Consider the following 26,972-nt stretch of genomic DNA (forward strand, 5'->3'; position numbering starts at 1 on the left):
AAGACAAATGATGAAAAATAGTAAGTAATGCCTGAGCAGTACGCCGTCATTTTGTTTCTTCTAAGAATACTATATATAACATGTAAAATGTCCTTTTCTAATAAACAGATGGACACTGCTTAAGGTAGAGGGAGAGCCCCGATATGAAGCCATCAGAAAGTTCCTTCTGATTGGAAAGTAAACGTGACTACACTATATTATTTAGCCATTATCTATACAAGCAACAGATGTCATCTTTTATATTGTTTTCGAACCAATAAGAGAGAACCTTTCAAAAGACTTTTGAGTTTAGATACCTGGATTAGTTCTTGTATTATTATTATTAAATTCTGAAAATACAGTTACATATAGTCAATTTGGCTTATATATCATTGTATGTAAGGCATCTAATAATGTATGAGAAAACAAATCTTGGCCACAGGACAAACAAACAAACAGATGAAGTCAGTGATGTATACCCTTCTAACACACACACATACTTTCGTTATCCCCATTATGCATAATTTTCAGATTTGGTATATCTCAAGCAGTCATTCTTAAAATCTTCCCTTGGTTTATTTTCATTGTTATCAGGGAGGTTTTTTGGAATTTACAAGAGGGTTTGGCACCACTGTTACCGTGCTCAAAGAGAACATGTCAACAAATAGGTTGATCAGTGTACACATGTACATGTGAAACAGACAAATGTTCTTGTATATTTCTAGAAAGCCTACATATACAGGATAAGCCTACATATACAGGATATTTGCAGTGATTTTGCTAAGGTTGGGGAACCCTGGTAACAATAGAAAGGGGGAATGGGGTAAAAATGGCAATATTTCCCCATAGAGTCTATGGTAATTTTGTTTGGAAACCCAGGTAAAATGGCATGGGAAGCCTGGTAGATTTTACCTACTTGCCACCCTTAGCAAAAACACTGATTTTAATAAATTGTTATTTCTCAACTAGAATACATTATTATTCACAAAATATGAGTGACAGCATCTATAATCTGGGTTGTTGTGAGATTCTAGTTAACTCCTCCTCTAATCATGATTGACAGATTGTACTGTTTAACATCACATGTTGTATTTATAACCTATAGGTACGGTATGTTTGCTGGGTTTTTTTTGGCTGAAATCTTTTACAATTTGATCAGTCAAAAATAGACAATGTATCAACTAGTCACACTGTAAGTAAGTGACAGACTTTCAGTCACAAAAATTGACCAGTGCATAAATTTACAGAATTTTTCAAATGAAACTACAATTATATATTATCTTTCATCAGAACTTGAACTCTAGTACATGTGTAGCTCAAGATACACTATACAACTTGGCTACCATCAGGCTAAGTCAGTGCTGTCCACTTGGCCAGCAACTTCCTAGTACTGTGTATGTGTTACTGTTAGCAACTGGAGGGGTTAATGTTTATGTGTTCAAGTATGTTAACACCAGGCTAGCTCAGTGCTATTAACTGGTAGAGTACCAACACCTCAGTATACTTTAGCATTTTACAACCTTTTAAAATCATTTTGTGAGAATAAATGTAACGACAGACAAAAATATTTACATAGTCTGAAAAAGACTACTTGTATTTGCTATTTTTTTCAGCATGGAATCTCCCTGTAGGTACCTACATGTATACATGATTGTATGCTATGTACACATACACACAAGTGAAAACATACAATGTATGGTAGATATGTATTAACAATGTTTTCTTTGTTGTTGTTATCAAAACAATGTATTAATAGTTTTTTTTCCACTTACACAAGTGAAATATGGTAGTTATTTGTATAGTACCATATGGTGACTGTGTTTGTGCCAGGGTTCTATACATTTTAAGATCAGGATCAGGGGTTGCATTACTTGGGTTAAATTACATCGATATCATAAAATTTATATAAAATTTAATTATATTTGTGAGGGTGCAAGTACATTTTTGGTGTGAGATGTGAGACTATAATAAGCCATTTTTCAACTAATTACATGCCTATTTATTTTTAGGTTTAAGAACTTGAATTTTGTAATGAATTCAATCAACATTGTCATAAAACAATTTGCAAGTTATGTTGACCTTTTACAAGCAAAGCCAGCCTAAATTTTTACTTTAGTTAGATTATCTACAATATTAACAATTCAGTGCCATTTTGGATAATTCTTTGAACAAATGTGAAATCTCATGTCCCTGTGAAAGTGTGTGTGATTGCATAAAATAATGGTCCAATCGCATGATTGCATAAAATACTGGTGTAATTGCATGATCGAACAGTATGATTTATATGTACACAAACATTTACTATTTCTCATAAAGATATGCAATAAAGATCCCCATGCAGCAACCTTGTGTACAAGTGTGAGTGACTCAGAGGTATTTGCACTCGTGTGAGCATGCTTTTCTGCTACCCTTTCACTCACAGAGTTACTGTATAAAACACTTACACTAATAGTGTCTGTCACACTTGCACTAATGTGTCATGGGGTTCGATCATATTATCGTTGCATTCATTGCTCATACAATCAGCCAGGCAGTAACAAAGATGTCCAGTTAGGATATTTTTACAACAGCCTTTCAAAAAAATCTGATATTGGGTTTTTACCCCAAATTTATGTAAAACTAAAGATTACTGAAATGTTCAGATTCTAGTCACTAACAAGGGCCTGAAATACAAAAACTAACCTAAAGAGGCTGTTCTTGAAACAAAAGTATGCTCTATGGTATCCTCTGTTTCCATGACTCCTGTTTCCATGGTGAATTCTCTTACATCATCAGATAGTGGATTAAGATAACCATGTCCTATATCCAAAGACTTACTTCTTATCCTGTGTAAAAATTGTAGACAACAAAGATACATCGTCAGTAAAATCATCGAGACTTAGCCGCTCACACACATCACTTCGTAATAATTTAATAGTATACAGTTTCTATGTAATTTTCATCATTATATATGACATTTAATACAATGCTACATATGGTGGTCTATGACGTTACTTGGCCAAGTTTGGACAGCTGTGCTGAAGAATAGCAATTCAAACTTGTTTTAACAAGTTGACATTGCAATTATTTTGCAGTCAAATTAATTACAATGCAGTTTGTAATCTGGTAACATGAGGTCTACATGATGTAGAATATCATGGATACATATGGTAGGTTGTATTAAGTAAACACACCCCTTTGCATATAGTTTATAGTGTAACATATGCTATATTACAAAATACCGCCAATGGCGTTGTAGCACAACTGTACAGTTTTTTAAAATGTTTATCCATATGGTAGTCCATGCTAACAAGAAGTGTTCATTTGTTGAATGACTATCCAGTTGCCTATCCAACCATGTTGCTATCTTTACGATATATGCTATCATTTGGCTGTTGCTTTGGGCGTGGTCATGTTGTTAGATATATTTGCATACATTTTTTGAATGTTTATTCAATTGTCTATTAATCCCTGTTGTTATCTTTGTAATATATGTGATCATTTGGCTGTTGCTATGGGCATGGTCTTGTTGCTAGGCACATTTGCATACATTTTTTGAATGTTTATTCATTTGTCTTTCTATTCCTGTTGTTATCTTTGCAATATACGTTATTATTTGGCTGTTGCTAGGGACGTGGTCTTGTTGCTAGGCAAATTTACATACATTTTTTGATTGTTTATTCAATTGTCTACTAATCCCTGTTGTTATCTTTGTGAAATACACGACCGTTTGGCTGTTACTATGGGCGTGGTCATGGTTGCTAGGGTATTTGCATACATTTTTTGAATGTTTACTCATTTGCCTACCAGATGATGCTTTTATTTGACCAAAATATACTGCCATTTGGTTGTTGCTAAGGGTGTGGTCATGGTCGCTAGGGCCAATTTTCTCAATGTTTTGAAGAAAATCTGCAGAATAACACTTTCAGAAACATCTCACCAAGTTTCAGACTCAGTGACAACATACTTTTTGAGATATAAGTTTTTGACCAAAAATGAACATTTTTACACCTAATTTGCATATCACTCATGGAATCATTGTATGCTTAATATTTCTTCATCCATACATCCCTAGATGCATCCCCTTTAAATTTCAGCCCAATCTGCTCAGTAGTTTTGGAATTATAGATTTTTAACCAAAAAGGCACATTTTTAGCCCTAATTTGCATATCACTGATGGAATCATCACGTCATGAACAAATCTTACTTTACACCCCCTTAACAATGTTCCCACCAAATTTTGCACCAATCTGCCCAGTAGTTTCTGAGTTTAAGTTTTTTGACCAAAAATCACATTTTTGGACCCAAATCACACACCTGTGATGCGATCATTTTGATTTGAACAATTTCCCAACTAGACACCCAAGGTAATGGACCCACCAAATATCATGGCAATCGGTTCAGCGGTTTTTGACTTTAAGTTGTTTACACACACACACACATCCACACACACACACACACACACAGACAGACAGACGCCGGGCGATCCCTATAGCACTACTGAACAAGTTCAGTTGTGCTAACAAACCAAACACGCTAGTATATCAGTGTACACTTGGTGAATGTTCTGTAGATTATGCAAAATAAATAAATGCAACACAGTTTCCACCCATATACATGTATACAAGTACATGTACATGCATGCATTCTGCAAGCTGAGTACGTGTATGCATGCAACACAAATTTACTGTAAATACTGTATTGCACTGCACTGTACTGTACTGTACTGTACTGTACTGTACTGTACTGTACTGTACTGTACCATACTGCACTGCACTTTACTTCACTGCACTGTACTGTACTACTGTAGTAGTATGCTATACATGTACTGCATATGTACACCTCTACACTGCACTGTACTGTGCTATACTCTACTTTACTGCACTGTATTGTATATTGTACTGTACTGAACTGTGATGTATCATAATGCACTGTACATGTATAGCCAACTGCTATGAAACATACTGTAATGCACCACACCATACCTTACCATACTGTACTGTACCTTACCACATCTTACAGTACTGTACTGTATCAATTTACAGTCATGTACGTGTACGTGTATGTGTATACTGTGGCCCAGGTTTTAGAGGAGTTTGAAAAAACAGAGCATTCAGCAATAAAATGGTAAATGTAATATACCATGTACACATATACTGTACCACGGTATGTAAATTTAAACACCAAATGAGTACAAATGCGTAGGTTTCTACACATACAGAGGAAATGAAGTTAGTCTTTATCTTATTACCTGGTACTGAACATTCTCAATAAATTACCTTCTTCCTATTACACATAGATTATTTGATGAGATTTCTATATCATGTTACCATTACCATTTACAAGGTTAACTTTCCTAAATGACAGTATTGGGAACTACATTTGTATACATACACTGTAATACTATAAACCAAGATATTTTACTACTAGAAACTGTTTACAGCCTGTAAACTAGTCTATCAGCTAGCCCTCGCGGATGTTCTTCCGATAAAATACGACACACAGCCGAACAACGCTATCGAGGATGGAACATCCGAGGTCTAGCGAATGTCATCAGGATATAAATAACTGCCAATCAGAGAACCGTATTAGCGACAAGCACAAACAGAGGACAAGAGCTAAATTTTCATGCATATTCATCTTAAGGAGGGGCTTGTATAAATAACCACCAATGCGTTAACTGAAATGTGTGAATGACAACGTCTACACACTCATCAAACTCACAATTACCATAAACCGATAAGCCATAGTAATGACGTAAATGTGTTTGTCAACACTTGCATGCAGAGATTCCCCGAGGTCATAGGTTATTGAATATATTAAAGTATATATATGCATAGATGGCCCAACCCATCACTCAATGTAATCTCAATGGAATGTCCGGTCTGAAAATGACATTCGCTAGACTGTTCGGGCAGGCCCTCACATGCGAACTTCGTTCGCTTATAGTTATAGCATCGAAAGAAAGCCAGAACGTCTAGCAGCAAGACTACCTGTAAACCTGATAAAAGCGAGCAACATCGAAACAAAATTATATACAGCGTATGTGATACAAAAAGATATTCATAGTAAGGAAGTGCTCTAATAAACTAGCAACATCAAAACAAAGTACATGTAGTCTACAACCCATAACACCAAAGTAAAGTGTTTTCTGTATGTACATGTACCATAATGGTTTATAGCATCCATACAACCCATAACACCAAAGTAAAGTGTTTTCTGTATGTACATGTACCATAATGGTTTATAGCATCCATATCAAGTGTAAAAGTGTAGCACATAGAGAAAGTGCTTTACTTCAGTGTTACCCATTGTATGTACATGTATAATCTATGACATACAATGTATAAATAAGTACTACTACTACTCTACACAAATACAAAATGTACCAGCACTTCAATACATGAACATCCAATGTTTTTATGATACAATTTTCCCAGTAACAAAAAGTCTAACACAATGGGTTGCATGGGTCTATACAATAAATGAGATCCTAACTGTATATTGACATCTACATGTAAAGACCCATCCAAAACATTGGTTTTACTGATTAGAAGGTACTTCATTTTATCAGGGTTCGTCACAAGTATGAAGTCACATCCTACATGTAAAGGAAACTGAACAAATTTTATTAGATTCCAAAAATAGGGAAAAGACATTGTGGAAACAGATGATAGGAAGGATAAATACAACACTATTGAGTACTCCAGGGTCAGAGTGAGAGTTTGTACCTGGCATTTCCCTTGCAAATTAGCCTTGAAAGTTGAACCATATTTTCATGATTTTCACACTGTGAAATTACTCTCTCTTTTTTTTGGTGTATGGTCAATACAAGCATTTTCTTTTTACTTTATTGTATTGTACTGATATCTGGAATTATAGATAAGGTTACAATAAAGTTTATTATTATTATTATATACTGTCACATTTTAAGACACTGTGGGGGGAGGGGGGGTCTTTCTTTCCATGAGAACATGGATACATGTACATGTACATGTACATACAGGCAGAACTGTTAATGTTTCAAGAAAGTATATTGTATACAATGTACATAATGTTTGAAATCCTGTACCAGTACAACTTAATTGTGATGCCTCTTGGGTACACCTGTGGTTATTTCAAACAAAATTTCAACTCTATGGCAGTGACAAAAGAATGAAATTGTTCTGTAAATTAACAAATCATAAAATAATGTGTAACATCCTGGGAGGATCATAATAATCCATTTGGTAAACCTTTCACCAACATACATGTACATGTTGCTTTATAATTCTGAAATCTGTGACAGATAAAAACTGACATAGATACATACTGACATAGATATCAACTGGTTGTAATTTTGATATGTTTCTTTGGTATGACCTCCTTGGTTTATTGGAAATCAACAGTTGGTGTATCATTACACAGTGGTAAAGTTAACCCCCCACCCACCCACCCACCCACCCACCCACCCACCCACCCACACACACACACACACACACACACACACACACACACAGACACACACACACACACACACACACTTTTATACAACTATTTTAACGTACATTCATAGTATTCCTCTCAGAAATAAAAGTCACAAACTGTTGATATTACTTTCAAGACAAGATTTCATTTGACAAAGTTCTGTATGTGATTTGAGGAATGTTCATTTCATTGTCCCCATGGTGCATGTTTCCTCTTGTAATCTCACCTGTCTCCTATCTCTTCTATACCGCCGTACCGGAAATACATCACAATTTATATTTGTAATGGATTCTATGATGTTGGTTTATATACTTAGTATTGAATGTTAGTTTGTATCACAGGTTTATACGAGTTTAGCTTATTCAGTAAAACAGATGTTTGGCTGCCCTATCAGTGAGTTAGTCCGTAAGATACAAAATCTTGTACTACCCAATCAGCCATAGCTTCATGCCTGCTGTACATCATATCTTACAGACTATGTTTTGCTATCAAAACTGTCCTTTTAATGTTTCCCTAATTGGAAAAAGTGTTTCTGAATCAATCAAAATTATCAACTAGAAGTGAAAGACAGACGTTATTTTTATCACATTTCCTGTTTCCTTTTAAATTGTCCTTTTAAATTTCCCTAGTTGGAAAAAAGTGTTTCTGAACCAATGAAAGTCATAATTCTAATCACAAAACATTTCCTGTTTTTACTATTTTAGTACCATAGTTGATAAAAATTTGGAGGACATAGTGAAGACTAAAAGTAAAACCAGGAAGTGTAAAGATTGTAATTGAACACACTGAGATCCCCATCTTCATATCTTACATGTACATCCTTCATCACCACTTAACACTACTTTCATATCATTTCCTGCATGACACCTAACTTCAAGGTTTACACCTGGGGGAAGATAAATAACTTGACCTGTTCTTACTGTAAGACACACCTCCACACTATTGTACTGTTTTCCTCTTGTCTTGCTTGCTTATACAAATATAATTTTTTTTTGTATGATGCAAAATACTAAATTTCAATCACATTGGAATTAATTTTTACTAATTTTCAATAAGGTAACCCTTTTCCAAATTCACTAGTATTTTTTCTGTAACTTACAATCAAAATACATGTACAATGGCAGAGAAATTATTTTGTACTCATTACCCTGCATCCTGGAACAAATCCACTGGTCCTGGGTCCAGGGCTAGCGATTTTTTTGGGTGGACCACACAAATTTTACCTTGTCTGGTCCATCAGACCAGTACCTCACTGTTAATAACTATGTTAAAACATCATCTGAACATACAGATTCATAGGTAAGATTTAATGTTTCACATTAGCGGAACCTGGGACCACTAATACTTTCAGCAGGACCGCTGGAAGTGTTAAGGTTCTGGTCCGGGGACCACCAGTTCACAAAATGGTTTGTTCACCCCTGTACATGTCATTTGTGGTGTTATTTCACTCCTTACTGACCACTTGTGATACTAGCATACTATCAGTGCAGTGTGAAGCAATCATGTGGTTTGAAAATATGAAATCCAACTGAGAGAACATTATTGTATTCAGGCATTACAAATCTGTGATACGTATCATACACTCAACATATATTTCATATAACTAATTTATGTACACCAAAATACCTGCATTGATAGCATTCATGTAAATACACATCAACAGAATAATGTGGTGTGATAATGCTACATCAGACTATTAGAATACATTCAAATTAAGACATTGTGTAAATGTACACTACTGAGCATCAACACAATGTACAAATAGCTAATATCATGTAAATTTCTACAAACAGCTGTGCTGATAACTGATACTGACAGCATCACATGCAGTTAGCCATACCAGGGACTGAAACAAAATCACAGCTCATGATGTAAACAAGCTAGGTAAAACCATGGTAAAACAGCTTCATTCTGATCGATTGTTGGTGAAAATGAAATCTGTCGCTGTTTTTTTTTGAGAACTATGAAATGGTTTGGAGTGTGAGATTTTTTTATAAAGACATCATAAGAGGGCTTGACACCATTGTTTAATCACAGACCCTCCGGAGGATCTATGGTTTAATACATTGCTGGGAGAGAGCACTGTTGTATTCAAGCATTACAAATCTGTGATACAGACATGTATTGTACACTCAACATGTACATGATGTACAACACTGAAGTAAAGCACTTTCTCTATGTGCTACACTCAGTTTATAAATTATAGCATTCATATCAATAATCAAGTGTAAAGTATACTGTTTCAGTTGGTTTATTTACAAGCCTAGCATGTGCCCTTTCTAAAGTGGTCAATTAGCAAATGAAACAGTGTACTTTTAAACTTGATATCTGGGCTTGAAATTAACTTTATTTGTTTGGTAGTCCTCATGGGTTGCCAATTTATGAAAGTGGCAGCCCAAGGATGAGAAACGCTTTACTTTGGTGTGTTATGAGTTGTAATTAAGTAAAAGGTTACATGATGTATTTCATACAAATACATGTATGTGTACCCCAAAATACCTGCATTGATAGTGTAAATACACATTGGTACAAGTTGTCTGGCACACAATAACAGAATATAAACATAAATGACCTTGAAATCTAGGTCACTCACCTCATTACAATATACATGACTAAGTCTAAAAAAAACATATGGTTGTTAATAATTTATGATGGTTTCTGTCAGATAAAGTAATTTATTATAAGAGTGACATAACGTCAGTTACTATTTATAACTTTGTGCAGCTCTCTACTTTTGAATATAACAATAAAAGTCATTCTCATAACACAATGCCAAGTTCATGTTATGATCCCATAGTATACATGTATCATGTATCATCATCAAACATAATTTTCTTTGATTTATTAATCTTTCATATACAGACTTCATTTCAATGCTTAAACACTTTTATGCCAATGGAACCTGCTGCAAGATTATGTTTAGATTTAGTGACTCACGAGAAATTGTGTGTGCCAGTAGCGTGTCAAATTGGCTTCTAGAGGGTGGTACACTGAGTACACTTAATACATACATAGCTACTGGCATAATACTGACCTTTTACAGTTCTAAAGAAACATCACCCTATAAACAGGAAGTAATTCCATTCTTTTTACTCAGAATCTTACCTGTGCAATAAATTTCACATTCATGAGTACTAATATAAGTATTAGATACTTGAAGTTCAAAGTATGCATACTATATGTATATACCAGTCTGGACGCCAACACAGTTTCTAAATAGTAAAGTTACTGTATAGGAAATAGACTATGTGCATACTGGATACAATGTGTGTGTTCTCCATGATCAGTAAACCTATTATCATGATTAGACATCCTTGTGTATAGGTATTACATCATACATGTACATGTTTACAATTGTTATTTGTAAAAGTTTTTTCACTGACCCCTGGTCAAATCATAGTCCACGGCCAATTGGTCAAACCATAGACAGTCCATGGCCCCTTGGTCAAACTATAGACAGTCTATGGGCCCCTGGTCAAACCGTGGACAGTCTACAGTCCCCTGGTCAAACCGTGGACAGTGCACAGGCCCCTGGTCAAACCACAGCAAAGACACAAGGACACAATAGCAGATTATACTCTATCAAGATTGAAGAGCAACAGGCTAATATACTCTGGCTAATTTTTCAAACAAAACAGAATACATGAATAATGTTATCGTCAAAGGGACATTATAGGAATTACATGTAGAGGTGATGCTACAGATTTTTATCCCCTGTGAAGGGGGTCGGTATCATCCAGTGTCCTTTAGGTATGTGTTGAAAAGATTTTTCACACACATATATGTACTCATTTAAAAGTTTCGATTTATAATCTTTTATATAAGTTTTGTTCAGGCAATGACACTTACTGTTACACCTCTGATCTTTTAATTCATTGTGTTAATGTAGTCAAGTGATGATATTTGGAAGGCAACAATGGCTATCTACCATTTCCTGTCATTTAAAGCTACATGCATGAATTGAAGGGAACATGTTTCCTCCTTGTGTATAGACCCCGCCTACCACTTCAACAAAGGTTAATTTCACAAAAAGAACAATACTGATACACAAAAGAACATTGTACACATTCATGTATGTTTTGATGGTATCAATATTTGAATGCCCACAATAACTATTTACCTTGTTTAGTCACTGATGTCATCACTGATGTCATTCACCTCTCTTTCTTAAAATATTAAATCCGGCTAGAAATATTTTTCACCAAGGCATTCCATGCATTTGTTTACTTAGAAGGTCAAGGCAAACAGGTGACTTCTCTTTTCAGTAAGAAGGAAATCTAATATTGTGAAATATTTCCATCTTATAAAAACTGAATTCATGGCTGAAATATATGCAAATTACAGCCTTTTTATGAAGGGCAGTAAGTATGGTATTTAAAATTCAAGTTATTTTAAAGAGGGTTCCTAAACAGAGTTATGTAGATTCTATGGCAAAATATTGTATTTTCACCTTTTTTAACCATTTTCTGTTACTGGAGTCCCCAACCTTAGCAAAAATATTTAAATAAATTACCATTACTTATGTAATTCTTTATTAAACTCTTTTTAAAATTAATTCAGGATGAATGACCCTTCACAAAAACGAGACATAATGATATTAAATTGCACAATATCGTATTATCAGACTTTTCAGCCAACTAAAAAAATACAACAGGATGAAAATTTGAAGTAAAATCAAATACAAAATAAATACATGTGTGGAAAAAGAGAACTGAATAAAATCAATAGGATATGAAAATCTAGTTATTTCGGAATAGTAAACTGGAAACAAATGTGACATTTCAATCCATCTACTAAGGACCTTGATTATACATTCTCCATTGAATAAATCAAAGTTATGGATATACTATACAACAGTTGATAAACAAAGCTAGACTCTCAAAATTAATAATTACTAACATTTATCACAGACTTGAAGTTCAGTAGTTTGCAAGAATTTTGGAACACAAAGTTCCTAAACACTAAATACTAACCATATTACTACTGGTGGCATCAATGAGAAACTGAGATAGATGTTACATATACGGTACTTGAATGAAGCCATTAACAAAAACACTGACTACCTACCTACCTACATACAAAGAAAGTAAGGACACATTTAGCATAGAGTGTTTCATTCAAAACATGTGTTGTCAATAACCTTGGTCTCACAAACAAAGAAGAAAGTGTAATACAGAAATATCAATAGGGAATACAAATATACAAGGCATGAAATAGTACAGCAACAGAAGACACGTACACATACTGACTACAAAGCCTCAGCTGACAAAGGAACCAACCATTCAGTGTATAAATTTACGTGTTATGCTTTAAGTAGACTCAACCAAATGAATGATTACAAAACTCCTCTCTTGTAAACTGCAGTAAAATCTATCACCTACCTGTTTTATCAGTAGCTAACAAATGCTGTATGGTTTGACAACAAATGAATCGTTTCAGCTCATCAACGTGAACTACAGTTCTAAACTTAAACTGGGAGTGTGTGGAGTTTGAACTGTGTATACAACTGAGTCAGACAATCATATGAATTCAACAACCTTTCACCTCTGACCTTAAGGCTGTTGTTTACATTTTCACTTCTGTACGAAAAACAACTTTTGATCACGCAGGGGAAAAGCTCTACATGTTCAGGGACACTTTAGTTAATGTTCTCTTCTTTGTTAGGGTTTTGAACAACAAATTTACATGCTTGAAAGCATAGTTTTTCTAACTTTAACAGAAAATCAGCCTGGCTTGAAAATTCGGTCAAGAGGTCCGTAACTGATAAATGGGGTTCACATGATTCTGACTGGAGGATATGAACTTTGAACCTGAATATAATAGACATCAAACGTGATTAACATAATAAAAACATTTTTATATAAATCATACAAATGATTAACAGTGCAAATAAAATCAATTATTCCTAACTATTATTAGTACTTTGGGCCACAATCCAAGGAGTGCAAATCAACATAATCCAAATACACATAAAAACCCTGTGTGGGTAAATTATGTAATTATTACATGCCAAGGAAATGTTTAGGTACGTCGAGAGAGAGGTAGGAGAGAGGGGTTGGGGGAGGGACACAAGTAAGCAAGAAGAATACTTGTGCTTGACTATGAGTTTGAAAAGAGGTGAAGAGGTGGGGATGAAAATGAAAAACATATAGGTAGGTAGGCCACAGTTATATTTGTGTTTGGCTATGAGTTGGTGGGGATGGGAGTAGGGGTGGGAGGGGAAAAGAAAGATATAGCAAGCCAGAATACTTTTTTCTACTGTGTATTGGTGGAAGGGGAGGGAAGACAAAGAGGGAAAAGATATATTTAGATGATGTGATGCGTGAGCCATAGTACATTTTCTGCTTCAAGATTCAACTATTTATAAAGGAGTGTGGTTCACAGGTAGGAGTAAAAGAAACAGGTTAGTACACATTCTTGTGGGCTGGAGTAACGTTGCTGTGCTATGTTCTACTGTTCCTACAAGAAGGGGTGAAATCGATAATGAAGTCAGTGATGTTGTATGATGATGCATGTTGGTGATTTTAAAGACAGTTACACATATACTCTACATGCACCACAAATTAAATTTAAATTCAACAAAAATAATCATGCAATCATTCACATATTTCCATCAAAAAATAAAATAAATATTTGTGAAGGAAAGGTGCAGGACTGATACGCTCTGTTTGTAAAAACAATGTTATGAGTTTTTGAAAGTATTTGATCATATAATAACACAAGCTATATTTAGTACATTACTAATTTTCAATGGTATGTAAGCAGTTATAAAAAGCTATTAGTCAAAAATGCTAATAGGCAAGGCCAATTTAATACGTTTTTTTTATACTTTATAGATTAATGATGTATCCATAATATAACATTGTCACAGGGGTTTTTTTAAAAGTCAGGAGAGATTTAAATAAACGGTTACATCTACCCACACAATTTACTGACTGAGGCTTTATCCAAAATTATCATTTTTATCAAGTTTCTGCCCTATTTGTTAAGAGGTTCTTCTCAAAGTACTATGAATGCTGTACAGTACATGGTGAAGAGTCTGAGAGCTCTTATCAGATTCAAAGCCATGGAGAGCCCCCCTAGACTACCCCTTATGAACAAATCAGAACTGTTAAAATGTACACTGTCCAGTTCTGAAATTACAGGTGAAATGTGTGCAGCTGAAAATTAGTAAAAAAAGATACATTTATGGTTTTAGATTTGTCTATTGGGGTTACTAAACTATACATGTACGGTATGGTAATGTTCAGTCATGTGAATGTTGTAAGACCACTAATACATGCAAATCATACAAGTGTACCAGAAATGTTACAAATGTGTACATACATGGGTTTCAACACTAAATCATTGTAAACCACAGCCTCTGTTATGGCACCATCCAAGGTGTACCTGTCAAGATGTATATATTTCATAGTGGCACAGAAGATATATCAACTCTTGTTTGCGAGAATGTACTAAAAGTCAAATATATCATATCGCTAACAATCAACACAAAAGACATCATTCTGATTCATGTATTTGAGTTGTCTATATGTATTGTTAGGGTTATTGTGTACTGTACCCTACACCAGTTATGTGACTAAGTCATGCATACACAAAGAGCCCTGAGATATCTTCTATATTGTTATTACATACACGTATACACATTCAATACAATCATTATTGAATATATGATTCACCTGATTTACATGTAAATAGGACACACCCATAAATGTGAAAAACAATTACACAAAATATATATTGCCAGACATTACAAATTGATAGCATTGCTAGTAAGATGGAATTACTATCAAATGTATCAGATCAAAGAATTTTGTTTATTACAACTAACCTACATCAATAACCATTGCGGAGAGCCCTATCTCATCTTTGTATCTGACTAGACAAAAGTTTATCATGGCATATGTTTGAACATTTCTCTGATGGCACTGACAAATAATATTTGAATTACACAGGATACATAAAGACAAACACAGAGCATGACACAGTTGTGTACTTAGTATCAATGTCTTTAGTATCAAACTAAGTTTTCTGCCTGATAAAAGTTGTAGACTTGTGGGCATCTTCACATAAAAGATAGATCAGAAAGAAGCAAATTTGATAAATAAGATCTGCAGCACCTTAATCATGTTCATCAGGTCAGTAAAGCATAGTAAATTACAATATATTCTTGTACCAAGGGTTCTTATCACTTATGAGTAACGATTGACAAGCCTGTCGATCTGACCAGGCAAAACGTTACTTGTAAGGTACAAGAATGTATTATTTCCTTTCGTCAGGACCTTGACTATACTGTGAGTAGTAGTATGGAAGTATACTTCCATGGTGGTAGCGGTATTGTAAAGGAACTAGACTAGTAGTATACTTACATATATTTACATACTGGTACATCTTTTTCTTACACCCACATCGTTGGGAATCCAATTCTCAAGTCATGATACACATACAGTGTGTACATTAAATACAAATATCATTACAAGATTTGACATTTTAGGAAATGTGAAAATCAAGACTAAAATCAGATTTAGGTTTCCCACTGACGTCTGCAGACAGATGACAGACGTAAGTAAATGAAAAGCAACAGTGATTAGTAACAGTATACTGTCATCACTTTCTCTCTCTCTACGTCAAAAACATGTGACTGAACAGAGAGTTCTACTGAATTACAGGATTTAGATATTAAACAGTCACTGTATGCTCTGAGATCATTTATTAAAGCCACCTGATCAAAAACATCCAACTTTTTAGAATGTCAATGGTGAAGTGATCGTGAAATTGACTGATACACTAGCCTACAATCAATTCTCTCCGACATGTATTTATCAGTATGTTGAAATCACAATTTGAAAATGTTATCTTGGATACATCTCCAAGACATACATTTTGTACACGTCTCCAAGACATACAAATGTTACACAGTGACCAAATTTTCTTGTACACATACACTTATATCACCTGATGATCACTGAGGAAGCATGAAACTCTAAGTAATGACTTATAACATCCTTATTCTTTGGATTAAGTCTATAAATGCTCTGCTACTAATATTGCATCGAGCACTCTTCTCTCCAGTGAGACTTTTATATGAATACATTTACATGTATATATACCCGGTATGTCCATTGTAGCACTACATCCACTACAAGTGTAAGTAAATCAGGCTGTTCTGCCATACAACCCTGGTCCGCAAAACCCATATCCGGGCCTTAAATATGATTATATACTGGTATGTACATGTATGTTGGATTACTTGTTGTGACCAATTTGTAAATTTGTAGGATTTTGACAGGATTTGCTCACTAGCCAAACACATTCAGTACCGTAATAACCTACTAAAAAGCCTGGCTTTTCTGCCACAACAAACCATGTGTCATAATCATATCAAGTTTTTCTAATTTGGGGTACTGTATCAACAATATCACATGCTTAAACTATATTTTGTGGTTGGTATTATCAGTTAGGCAGGGTCATGGACAGAAGTGTTTGTACAGAAGCAGTCATAGATAGCATTAACTCACGTGTGGTTGTCATTCATTTCCTTCATAGACAGAACTGTTTTGTACTGCAGTCAGGGTAGTGGTCAAAGCTATCATTAACTGTTGAGTTCATTATCACTAATTATTTCCTTCATAGACAGAACTATTTTGTACAGAAGTAGTCATAGCTACATGTTGCATTAACTGGTGTGTTCGTTATCACTAATCTTTTTCTTTATAGACAGAACTATTTTGTACAGAAGCAGTCACACCATGAACACAAATGTTTATCTTGCATTACTGCCAAACTGAATCCATTAATTTCAAGACCTGCTTTCCAGTTCTTTTGGCTGTGCTGTCATATTTTAGTTGGACTGATCACTGCTTATTTAACAAACTCCTCAAAAGTATTGTTCCTTACTATACACTAAGCTATAACTTTAAAAAGTTACGAAAAATTTTGAAACAACTTACTTCAGTTTTCACTAGCCTTAAAACTGTTTCCATTTCAAAACATGACAGTCCTGAGAGAGTGGATTTGGAGCAAAGACTTCACCAAAAGCTTAATCCAAGTATCACAATGATTGTTCATAAAAGGTGAATAGCAGAATATGGTCCGTCAGGAACTAGACTAATTGGCATCTAGATATATATATTTTTAAACTAGAGTCTTATCAAAGACAACAAAAACTACCTTACAAGTAATGACCAAAACTATTCATCTCTGGGCTAGGATCCAGTAAACAATGGACCAACATCAAAGGTTACTAAAAGTCAATAGCAATGGATTTGAACTACATGTCCATGTACTTAACATGTATGGTCACTGACTGCAGTCAAGGACATCAGTTATTGAATGTATCAAGAGACCCTAAAACAAAGCAAGGCCATAATTCTGTTTGTTACTTGTCTTAACATTGTATATGTACAAAATGTATGGTTGTGTGGGTTTAAAAATACATGTATGTAAACACCCATACACAGGATTAAACCAAATACATGTTTATTCATCGCCTTGGGAAATCAGTTGAATTGTAAAGGTTAGTGGTTTAACTGCTTGTACGTTATAACCTAAATGTAGTATTTTTCTTTCTCTGACATGTATGTACACAGGGTGCTCAGGCTCATTTAGTTCTGTTTACAAATATAATGGGGGGGGGGGGGGGACAGTGTTTGGTTGTTTGTTGGTTTGTTGTCGTTTACTCATGTATGTATCTACTCATTTGTCAGGTTATTTTGTTTGTTTGTTTACTTGTTTATTTGTTTGTTTTTGTTTGTTTGTTTACTTGTATGTTTATTTTGTTTTGTTTATATTTGTAAACAGAACTAAATGAGCCTGAGCACCCTGTGGTTTGTACACATCAAGTGTACAATGCATGACCAGAATACCATGGCATGGCATACAAAAAATGTAGGGGGCTACCAACTGTTCCCACTCTAGCTTCCACTACATACATCTTTATCACCAGAGTTGACCTATACTTTATCAGGTCACCTGGATTCCACTTTATATATACTTTTTAGCAAACTAATTTAGTGTACTATGTTTGCTTTTATTTGTTTTTTGTGAGACGATGTAATTTGTGGAGTGAAATGTTACGGTATATAAACATAATGGAAATGACTACCACTGGAGAGTATACTACATATCAACTGTACCATGTCTAGAGATGACCTCGTAATGTTTTATTACACAGTCAGTGGAGAAGTGTCCCTAACCCATCTCATTAAGTTAGTACACATAGTTTTCTTCAAATAATATGTCATTTCATATATATATTCATATATATATAAATCAACAATACCATGGGCTTAGGAAGGATTACATTCAAATGTATCTTGCTAATTAAAGTTAATGAGAACCTCAGTTTTGAGAAGTTTGCAAAAGGACAATGTTGAAATAGGTAGATGTGGTGTTGTGGATATTTTGGTAATGTAACTTGAGGGCGCTATACAGGTGAAAATGCATACATGGTAGACATGACAGTAAAAGTGTGTGTACACCCTTAGCTACACATACACATACATGGTATGTACAGTCATATTGACTTGATATAGTATCTAAGGATGTAAAAAATATTTCTTTATCGGGCTTTGTCATACTGTAATAAATTAATCTTCAAGGAAGGCCAGGCCTAAAGAGCTTTCACAACATAAAACAAAGTCCAGACATAAGAACAGAAGCACAGTATGAAACTAAAATTTCTCATTTTCAAAGAATAAGAAATCAGACATCCAAGTTGATTTAATTTGTTAAGATTTTGTTAATTAATATAAGCAATATAAATCTGAATCATACGAAGAGTTCCCATAAATCACCTTGAGAGGGCGCTGTTTACAATTCAAAATGTGACGTCAGCATAAAATAATCTCACTGGATAGTAGAAATTTGCCGGTCTTAATATTGATTCAGTGTCCTAGACAAACTGCTCATTATTCTATTTACTCAAGTAACTTTGGCAATAATGGACAAAATCAGTGTCAGAATTTGAGTTATTTTTCTTTCTGTTTATTTCTTCTACTTTAAAATTGGAATAAACCAAAATAGTCAGAATATTCTTTCTACTTGTTTATTTCCTAGAAGTCGGAATAAATGGAAATAGTCGGAATATTTTTTCTTTCAGTTTATACCCTAGCAATACATACATGTAGGGCACCCTTCGTTCTTTCTTTCTGTTTATTTCCTAGAAGTGGGAATAAGCCAATGTAGTTGGAATATTCTTTCTTTCTGTTCATTTCCTATGTTGGAATAAATTGAAAGAGTTACTCACACCTAAATCCATTATTTACTTTATGCCTTGAATTTGCAAGACAATAAAGGAAGAGGTGAAGCCACTTAATGCTAATAGATTAATACTGACATGCAGTGTTCAGTCTTTCCCCAGTCAGTGGTTTTATAGCTAGATTTTCGGTAAAATTTGTCAGTGAAGAGGATAGTGATCATAGAGAATTTGAACGTTGACAGGTATAGGAACTAGACTACAATTCAGTGGTGGAGTCACACCCATTGATTTAAGTGATACAATGTAACATACATGTAGCATGCCCGCTAGTGAATAGGTAGGTAACTGGGTTTAATATTCAGTATTCTGGATTTATGGTATTACATATATGTATTACAGTTATTATCTAGCAATGTAATCATGCATCATGTTATCTTTGGCAAGGTATGATACACTTGGTGAGGGGTAGAATGCGTGACTGGGTGATTCAAGAGATGTAGGCAATTCACCTGGCTTACTAGAGTACTTGTGATTTATAAGCTGGCTGGACCTGTTCCTTAAACTGCCAGAAAACAGTGCAGTAAGACCTGGTGCTGTAATTCTCTAGTAGGGTCTTGTTCTTTTATTGGTCACTTGGGTTTCCAGTAATGCATTTTGCCTCCTCTGTAGAACGTATGGATATTTGCACACTTGTATGTCTCATGTATTTTTTATTCCTTTTTATACTTTACTTTTGTCCCTCGGACAGGACGTTAAATAGAGGTCCCGTGTATCGGAGTGCAATTCCCAAATGCACGTTATAAAGTACAATCTACACCTAAGTGTAGGGTGAAAAACCGTTGTTGTGTTTTTTAAACCAGTCTATGTCCATTTTTCTATAATTGTTCTTAAATTCCTTGCCGTCTTACATTTTTTGTTATTCTGAGCAGCAGCGAACCAATATGCTTGCCCAATTAGGAGATCTCATTGTCATTTATTCCTGAAGTGGCTATTGTTCGCAATCGCACTACATAAAATTTTTTTTTGTATATATACAAAAAAAAAAAAAATTCAATTCTGAATAACAAGGTCAAAGTTCACACAAAATCATTGAAATACTACCACTATAGAAATTGTCAGCCAAGAATCCCAAGCAATGGGGATTTTGAATTCTGATTTTCCCCAACTGAAATAACGAATTCAAAACCCTCATACACATGGATTCCCGACTAAGAAGTTATTGGCGCATCACCCCTTTTTAAACAGAAGTACTGTATATTGCACACTGGGGTAAATGTACAGTCCATGTGTACATGTACAATCTGTATATGTGTACACAAAGATTACACCTACTGCAAAAGTGTAATCTACAAACAGAATAATGTATACAATCTTACATTGAAGCTGTGAGACTGGATAACTTCTCTTTCTGGGTTTTCAGCTTGCTATTTTTCTTGTGTTTCTTAGACCTCATTTTGGGTTGTGTTGCAGTACCGACACACCACAAGGAAGTGAAAATAGACTACGTGATTTATCAACCTAGATACCAGAGTCAATGAATGGAATGCTTCTATTCACTATACATTGCACTTCAAGTAAACCACACCTCCTTTCCGGTTAGTGGTTTACATGTCATGGTGAAATACAACTACTATTTCCCCCTTTGGTTTTTACATGTACTACTCTTCCTCATAAGTATTCTCTTACATAACAAAAGTACTTGCACACAGTATAGAAGATACATCTTGTTACAAGACCATAGACCCTCCACCCACGTCTATGACAAGACCATGGGTCCTAATAACTGTAACTTATGAGTAACGTTTCTTCTGTTCGGCTGGACAGACATTATCAAACTGTCTGTTTACTGGCTTTACTACTAGGCGACAGTTTGACAAAGCCTGTCAACCTGAGCAGGCAAAACATTACTTGCAAGTAATTAGAAGCCTTGGTCATGATATAACAGAAACTACTGGTACATTTGTTTGTACAAGTACGTTTTACAGACCTGATGAACTGTGCACACAGCCTCAAAATAAACCCAATAGAATGTGAACAGATTGATATTCAAATCATACTAATAATACATTATATGTATGTACATTTATTCTGTGAAGATTTAAGCATCCCTGTAACATATAAAATTTGCACCAATTTTCAGTACTTTGTACTGTACATGTAATTTTGTTGAAGAACTCCCCTGTTCAATATGTCAGGTAGATTTTGTCTACTATTTATGTCAACCCTAACAAATTAACAGTGTATGGAAGCTAGCAGATATCTGAAAACTTTATACAATATCACAAACACATTCAACTGAAAACAAACAAGAGAAAAAACAGCTTGTCACTATTTGAACACAATGTCCCTAATCGACTTTGATTAATGGGTTGTACAGCAATATGTACTGTACAGATTCATTCTGTCATCCCTGGCATTTTGTTGTTAATTAAGTGACTTCAAATATAGGACAGTAATCGTGCATAAAAAAAGAGGAACAGCTTTATGGAACTTCAGGCATATGTTGTTAATTCACAACTGCATGGTTTGTTGGTAAAATAAGGTAGCTTCCAATTATTACTTTGATATACCAAGTACATGTTTGTTCATTTAGTGGCATACATTAGCTATAAACAACAGTTTCATTATCTCCTGGCTACCAGTGACTCTACTAGTACTTGGTTACTCTTGGTAACACACCATCATTTCTTGAGCTACAAATATTTACCAAACGGATTGTTCTTCAAAATTGTGTAATTAATTAAAATATGTCATCCATACACTTCTCCCTCTAATTCAAGCAATTTTCAAGTCTACTTTAAAGCTCAATGTAACATTGGTAACAGTAACCCTTGGTAACAAAGAAGCCCTTGGTAACAGTGAAACCCTTGGTAACAGTGAAACCCTTGGTAGCAGTGAAACCCTTGGTAACAGTGAACCCTTGGTAACACTGAACCCTTGGTAACAGTGAAACCCTTAGTAACAGTGAAACCCTTGGTAACAGTGAATCCTTGGTAACAGTGAACCCCTTGTAACATTACTCAAATACACCAGAGCTTAGATTCTAAAGTATTGGTAAACCAATGGAACCACACCTCTTTCTTTTCAAAATAAAAATCTACACATCAGCATTTCCCCATTGGTATGAATTTATATTAAAATCTTCCAAAACTACTATTAATATACTTTCAGTTTATGCTATGTTTTATAAATATGTACATGTACATGTATAATATATATGTACCGATATACACACACACACACACACACACACACACACACACACACACACACACACACACATAATATATATATCATGCATACATTATTTTTAGACAGAATTTCAGATAGAATCATGTACATGACTCAGCATATAGAGATTCTGAAAGTGAAACTTAATTTTTTTACCATATACAATGTATTTAAGTCATGCCTTCATTTTGTACACAACATAAGACTTCTCAAAACACTGACATGGTTTTCAACTTTTATGCTCATCATTAAGATATTGATAACCTGCATTTGTACAAATTTTATTCACTTTATGCTTTGTTTTATTTTTTTGCCTCACTAGAAGAATTGCCAGTGACTACAAATGTACAGATATAACATATACATGCACCTGTACACAGCTACTGAATGAAAGCAATAATTACCATGCTGTCCTACTCTACTATCGTAAGTCATGGCCATGTCATGAATAACAAGTACATGTATTTAGGTTACCAAGCAATAAAAGTTAGTACTAGTACGTTACACTGTTCAAAATAATTAAATGTTATTCCCCAATATTTGTCTTCATTCGGCCAAGGAAAATATGAGTGACCTAAGGGGCCTTGTCACTACGAGTCATTAGACTCATAGTGACAACACCCTTAGGTCACGAGTATTTTCCAGCTGAATGAAGAAAAATATTGGAGAATAACATAATTAAACGACCGCCAATAATGTCAAAGAAAATTCCAGGGAAATAATGGCAATTTTGAATGTTTTGATTCATATTTCGGACACAGCAAAACCAGTGACATAGACACTGTTAGTACCATCCAGACTAACAATAGTGGCATAGTAGACTGATTTATTACTGACATGAGATAAGTATTACAAATCTACAAAAAAAGGTACAGTACACAACCTCCAAGCCAAATACTAGGATTATATGTACATTTACAGTACCACGCAAATGTAAAATTGTCAAATGGCAAACAGCTGACGAGGTACCTGCTCTACCTGCTTGCCTACCCACTTCATTGGTGAACAATCACTGCATTCAGAATGGTATGTCTTATTCATAATGCAAATATATACAAGGTAGATTGCTATCAATGAGGTGTTACAAAGTTTATTGTTTGGAAAGGTAGGCAAACACGCCTTAGTGTTATAACTGACTGGTAAAGTGGTAGGAAATGAATGTATTTCAAGTCAGTTATCACACATGACAGTTACACTTACCAGAATTCTCAATATATCAAATCTATGTAACCTTAGTAAATTAAACAGAACTACATGTAGTACAGAATGAGGAACATATAACAATGAATAAAATGTTATATACAAGACAAAAGAAAAGCATGAAACTATCTGGCAAGATACATGTTGTCCCTTCTCTTTAAAAATGCTAGCAACAAACCAGCCTGATATGATACAGGCCTACAGGCCAGGCAGACTGTAAGATACATCATAACGTTCCACCCTCACCGGCCTCCCTCTCTTGGTCGAAATGCGAGGGCGGCCTGTCACGGCATACCTTACAGACTAACGGGCCAGGCAGACTGTAAGATACATCATGACGTTCCACCCTCACCGGCCTCCCTCTTCTGGCCGAAGTGTGAGGGCGGCCTGTCACGGCACACCTTACAGACTAACGGGCCAGGCAGAAAACAACTCCTGAGATGTGTAGCACATATAATTTCCAAATGTACATGTACATGCTCCGCTGTAAGGCTGCAAGTTACATTTCTGTAAAACTTTTGAAAATTGTTTCTTTCAATCAAACTGTACATACATGTATATGTACTTGTAACTTACTTGAAATGTTAAGAAAAGAGTGTTAGGTATATAGCTAATAATGTTAACTGTAAAGTTTTATACAAGTGGCTGATTGAGGGCGCTGTTCACTTAAAAGTTGCAGAATAAATTGTCAGCCTTGGCCTTCATGTATTACAAGTGTGCTTGCCTTATATGCATCAGTTGTGTTCCTTGATTGATTGACTGACTGACTGATTGATTGATTGATTGATTGATTGAAAGAATTAATTAAATCAAGATATGTTGGCAATGAGTATCTTGAGTATTCTGGTTAATTTTTAGGTTTACCCTCACACAAATAATTTATATAACAGTCACATTAAACATGGGTAAGGTTTTCATAACAGCTACATTTTGTATCTTGATCAAATCTTGGATTATTAATTGGATTGAATTCATGGTATTGATCTTGGAGGATAGTGGTACATATCATTTAGTATAACATTAAATGCCAATATGGTAAAATAATCAATACAGTATAGGAATTGAATGAATTTTGACATGCTTCAAATTATGCAATAGATAATTGTAAATGAACCAAATCTATTTGATTGGACTAATCACTGGATTATATTTATATCTGCAACATCAACATAGACTTTCAACCATCATTTCTCACCATGTGAAAGTATTATTACATGTATAATATTGTCATTCAAAGATTACTAAAATTCAAGGTGGTAGAATACAGACTTTATTGTTGAGGCACAACAGCAACCTGCCAAATATCATGCTTAGCATGGCAGCCTAAGTGGAAAGTAGGTAGAACACTGCTGTAGGCAACGACAGCAACCTGCCAAGCATCATGCTTAGCATGGCAGCCTGAGTGGAAAGTAGGTGGAACACTGCTGTAGACAACAACAGCAACCTGTGAAGCCGTCATGCTTAGCATGGCAGCCTGAGTGGAAAGTAGGTGGAACACTGCTGTAGACAACAACAGCAACCTGTGAAGCCGTCATGCTTAGCATGGCAGCCTGAGTGGAAAGTAGGTGGAACACTGCTTTAGGCAACGACAGCAACCTGCAAAGCCGTCATGCTTAGCATGGCAGCCTGAGTAGAAAGTAGGTGGAACACTGCTGTAGGCAACGACAGCAACCTGCGAAGCCGTCATGCTTAGCATGGCAGCCTGAGTGGAAAGTAGGTGGAACACTGCTGTAGGCAACGACAGCAACCTGCGAAGCCGTCATGCTTAGCATGGCAGCCTGAGTAGAAAGTAGGTGGAACACTGCTGTAGACAACAACAGCAACCTGCGAAGCCGTCATGCTTAGCATGGCAGCCTGAGTAGAAAGTAGGTGGAACACTGCTGTAGGCAACGACAGCAACCTGCGAAGCCGTCATGCTTAGCATGGCAGCCTGAGTAGAAAGTAGGTGGAACACTGCTGTAGACAACAACAGCAACCTGCGAAGCCGTCATGCTTAGCATGGCAGCCTGAGTGGAAAGTAGGTGGAACACTGCTGTAGACAACAACAGCAACCTGCGAAGACGTCATGCTTAGCATGGCAGCCTGAGTGGAAAGTAGGTGGGACACTGCTGTAGGCAACGACAGCAACCTGCGAAGCCTTCATGCTTAGCATGGCAGCCAAAGTGGAAAGTAGGTGGAACACTGCTGTAGACAACAACAGCAACCTGCGAAGCCGTCATGCTTAGCATGGCAGCCTGAGTGGAAAGTAGGTGGAACACTGCTGTAGGCAACAACAGCAACCTGCGAAGCCGTCATGCTTAGCCTGGCAGCCTGAGTAGAAAGTAGGTGGAACACTGCTGTAGGCAACGACAGCAACCTGCGAAGCCGTCATGCTTAGCATGGCAGCCTGAGTAGAAAGTAGGTGGAACACTGCTGTAGGCAACAACAGCAACCTGCGAAGCCGTCATGCTTAGCATGGCAGCCTGAGTGGAAAGTAGGTGGAACACTGCTGTAGGCAACAACAGCAACCTGCGAAGCCGTCATGCTTAGCATGGCAGCCTGAGTGGAAAGTAGGTGGAACACTGCTGTAGGCAACAACAGCAACCTGCGAAGCCGTTATGCTTAGCATGGCAGCCTGAGTGGAAAGTAGGTGGAACACTGCTGTAGGCAACAACAGCAACCTGCGAAGCCGTCATGCTTAGCATGTCAGCCTGAGTGGAAAGTAGGTGGAACACTGCTGTAGGCAATAACAGCAACCTGCGAAGACGTCATGCTTAGCATGGCAGCCTGAGTGGAAAGTAGGTGGAACACTGCTGTAGGCAACAACAGCAACCTGCGAAGACGTCATGCTTAGCATGGCAGCCTGAGTGGAAAGTAGGTGGAACACTGCTGTAGGCAACGACAGCAACCTGCGAAGCCGTCATGCTTAGCATGGCAG

The 26,972-nt window shown here is 35.8% G+C and overlaps 1 protein-coding gene across 3 annotated transcripts in view; it reads right to left on the bottom strand.

Annotated features, from left to right (window-relative positions):
• The window catches only part of LOC144444183 (oxidation resistance protein 1-like), a 57,019-nt gene that overhangs the window by 19,596 nt on the left and 10,451 nt on the right, over window positions 1-26,972 (bottom strand). Inside the window, exons 1-2 of one of the 3 annotated variants that reach the window (XM_078133598.1) lie at window positions 15,795-15,875; window positions 2,662-2,804 (exon numbers count right to left, since the gene is read on the bottom strand). In XM_078133598.1, coding sequence (XP_077989724.1) covers window positions 2,662-2,804; window positions 15,795-15,796 — 145 coding nt within the window. In that variant the 5' untranslated portion in view covers window positions 15,797-15,875. Of the gene's footprint in view, window positions 1-2,661; window positions 2,805-12,806; window positions 12,937-15,794; window positions 15,876-26,972 lie in introns of those variants that run through there. The other 2 variants (XM_078133599.1, XM_078133597.1) reach the window with 2 other exon arrangements.

The sequence above is a fragment of the Glandiceps talaboti genome, chromosome 13 (genome assembly GCF_964340395.1).
Source record: "Glandiceps talaboti chromosome 13, keGlaTala1.1, whole genome shotgun sequence".
NCBI lineage: Eukaryota > Metazoa > Hemichordata > Enteropneusta > Spengelidae > Glandiceps > Glandiceps talaboti.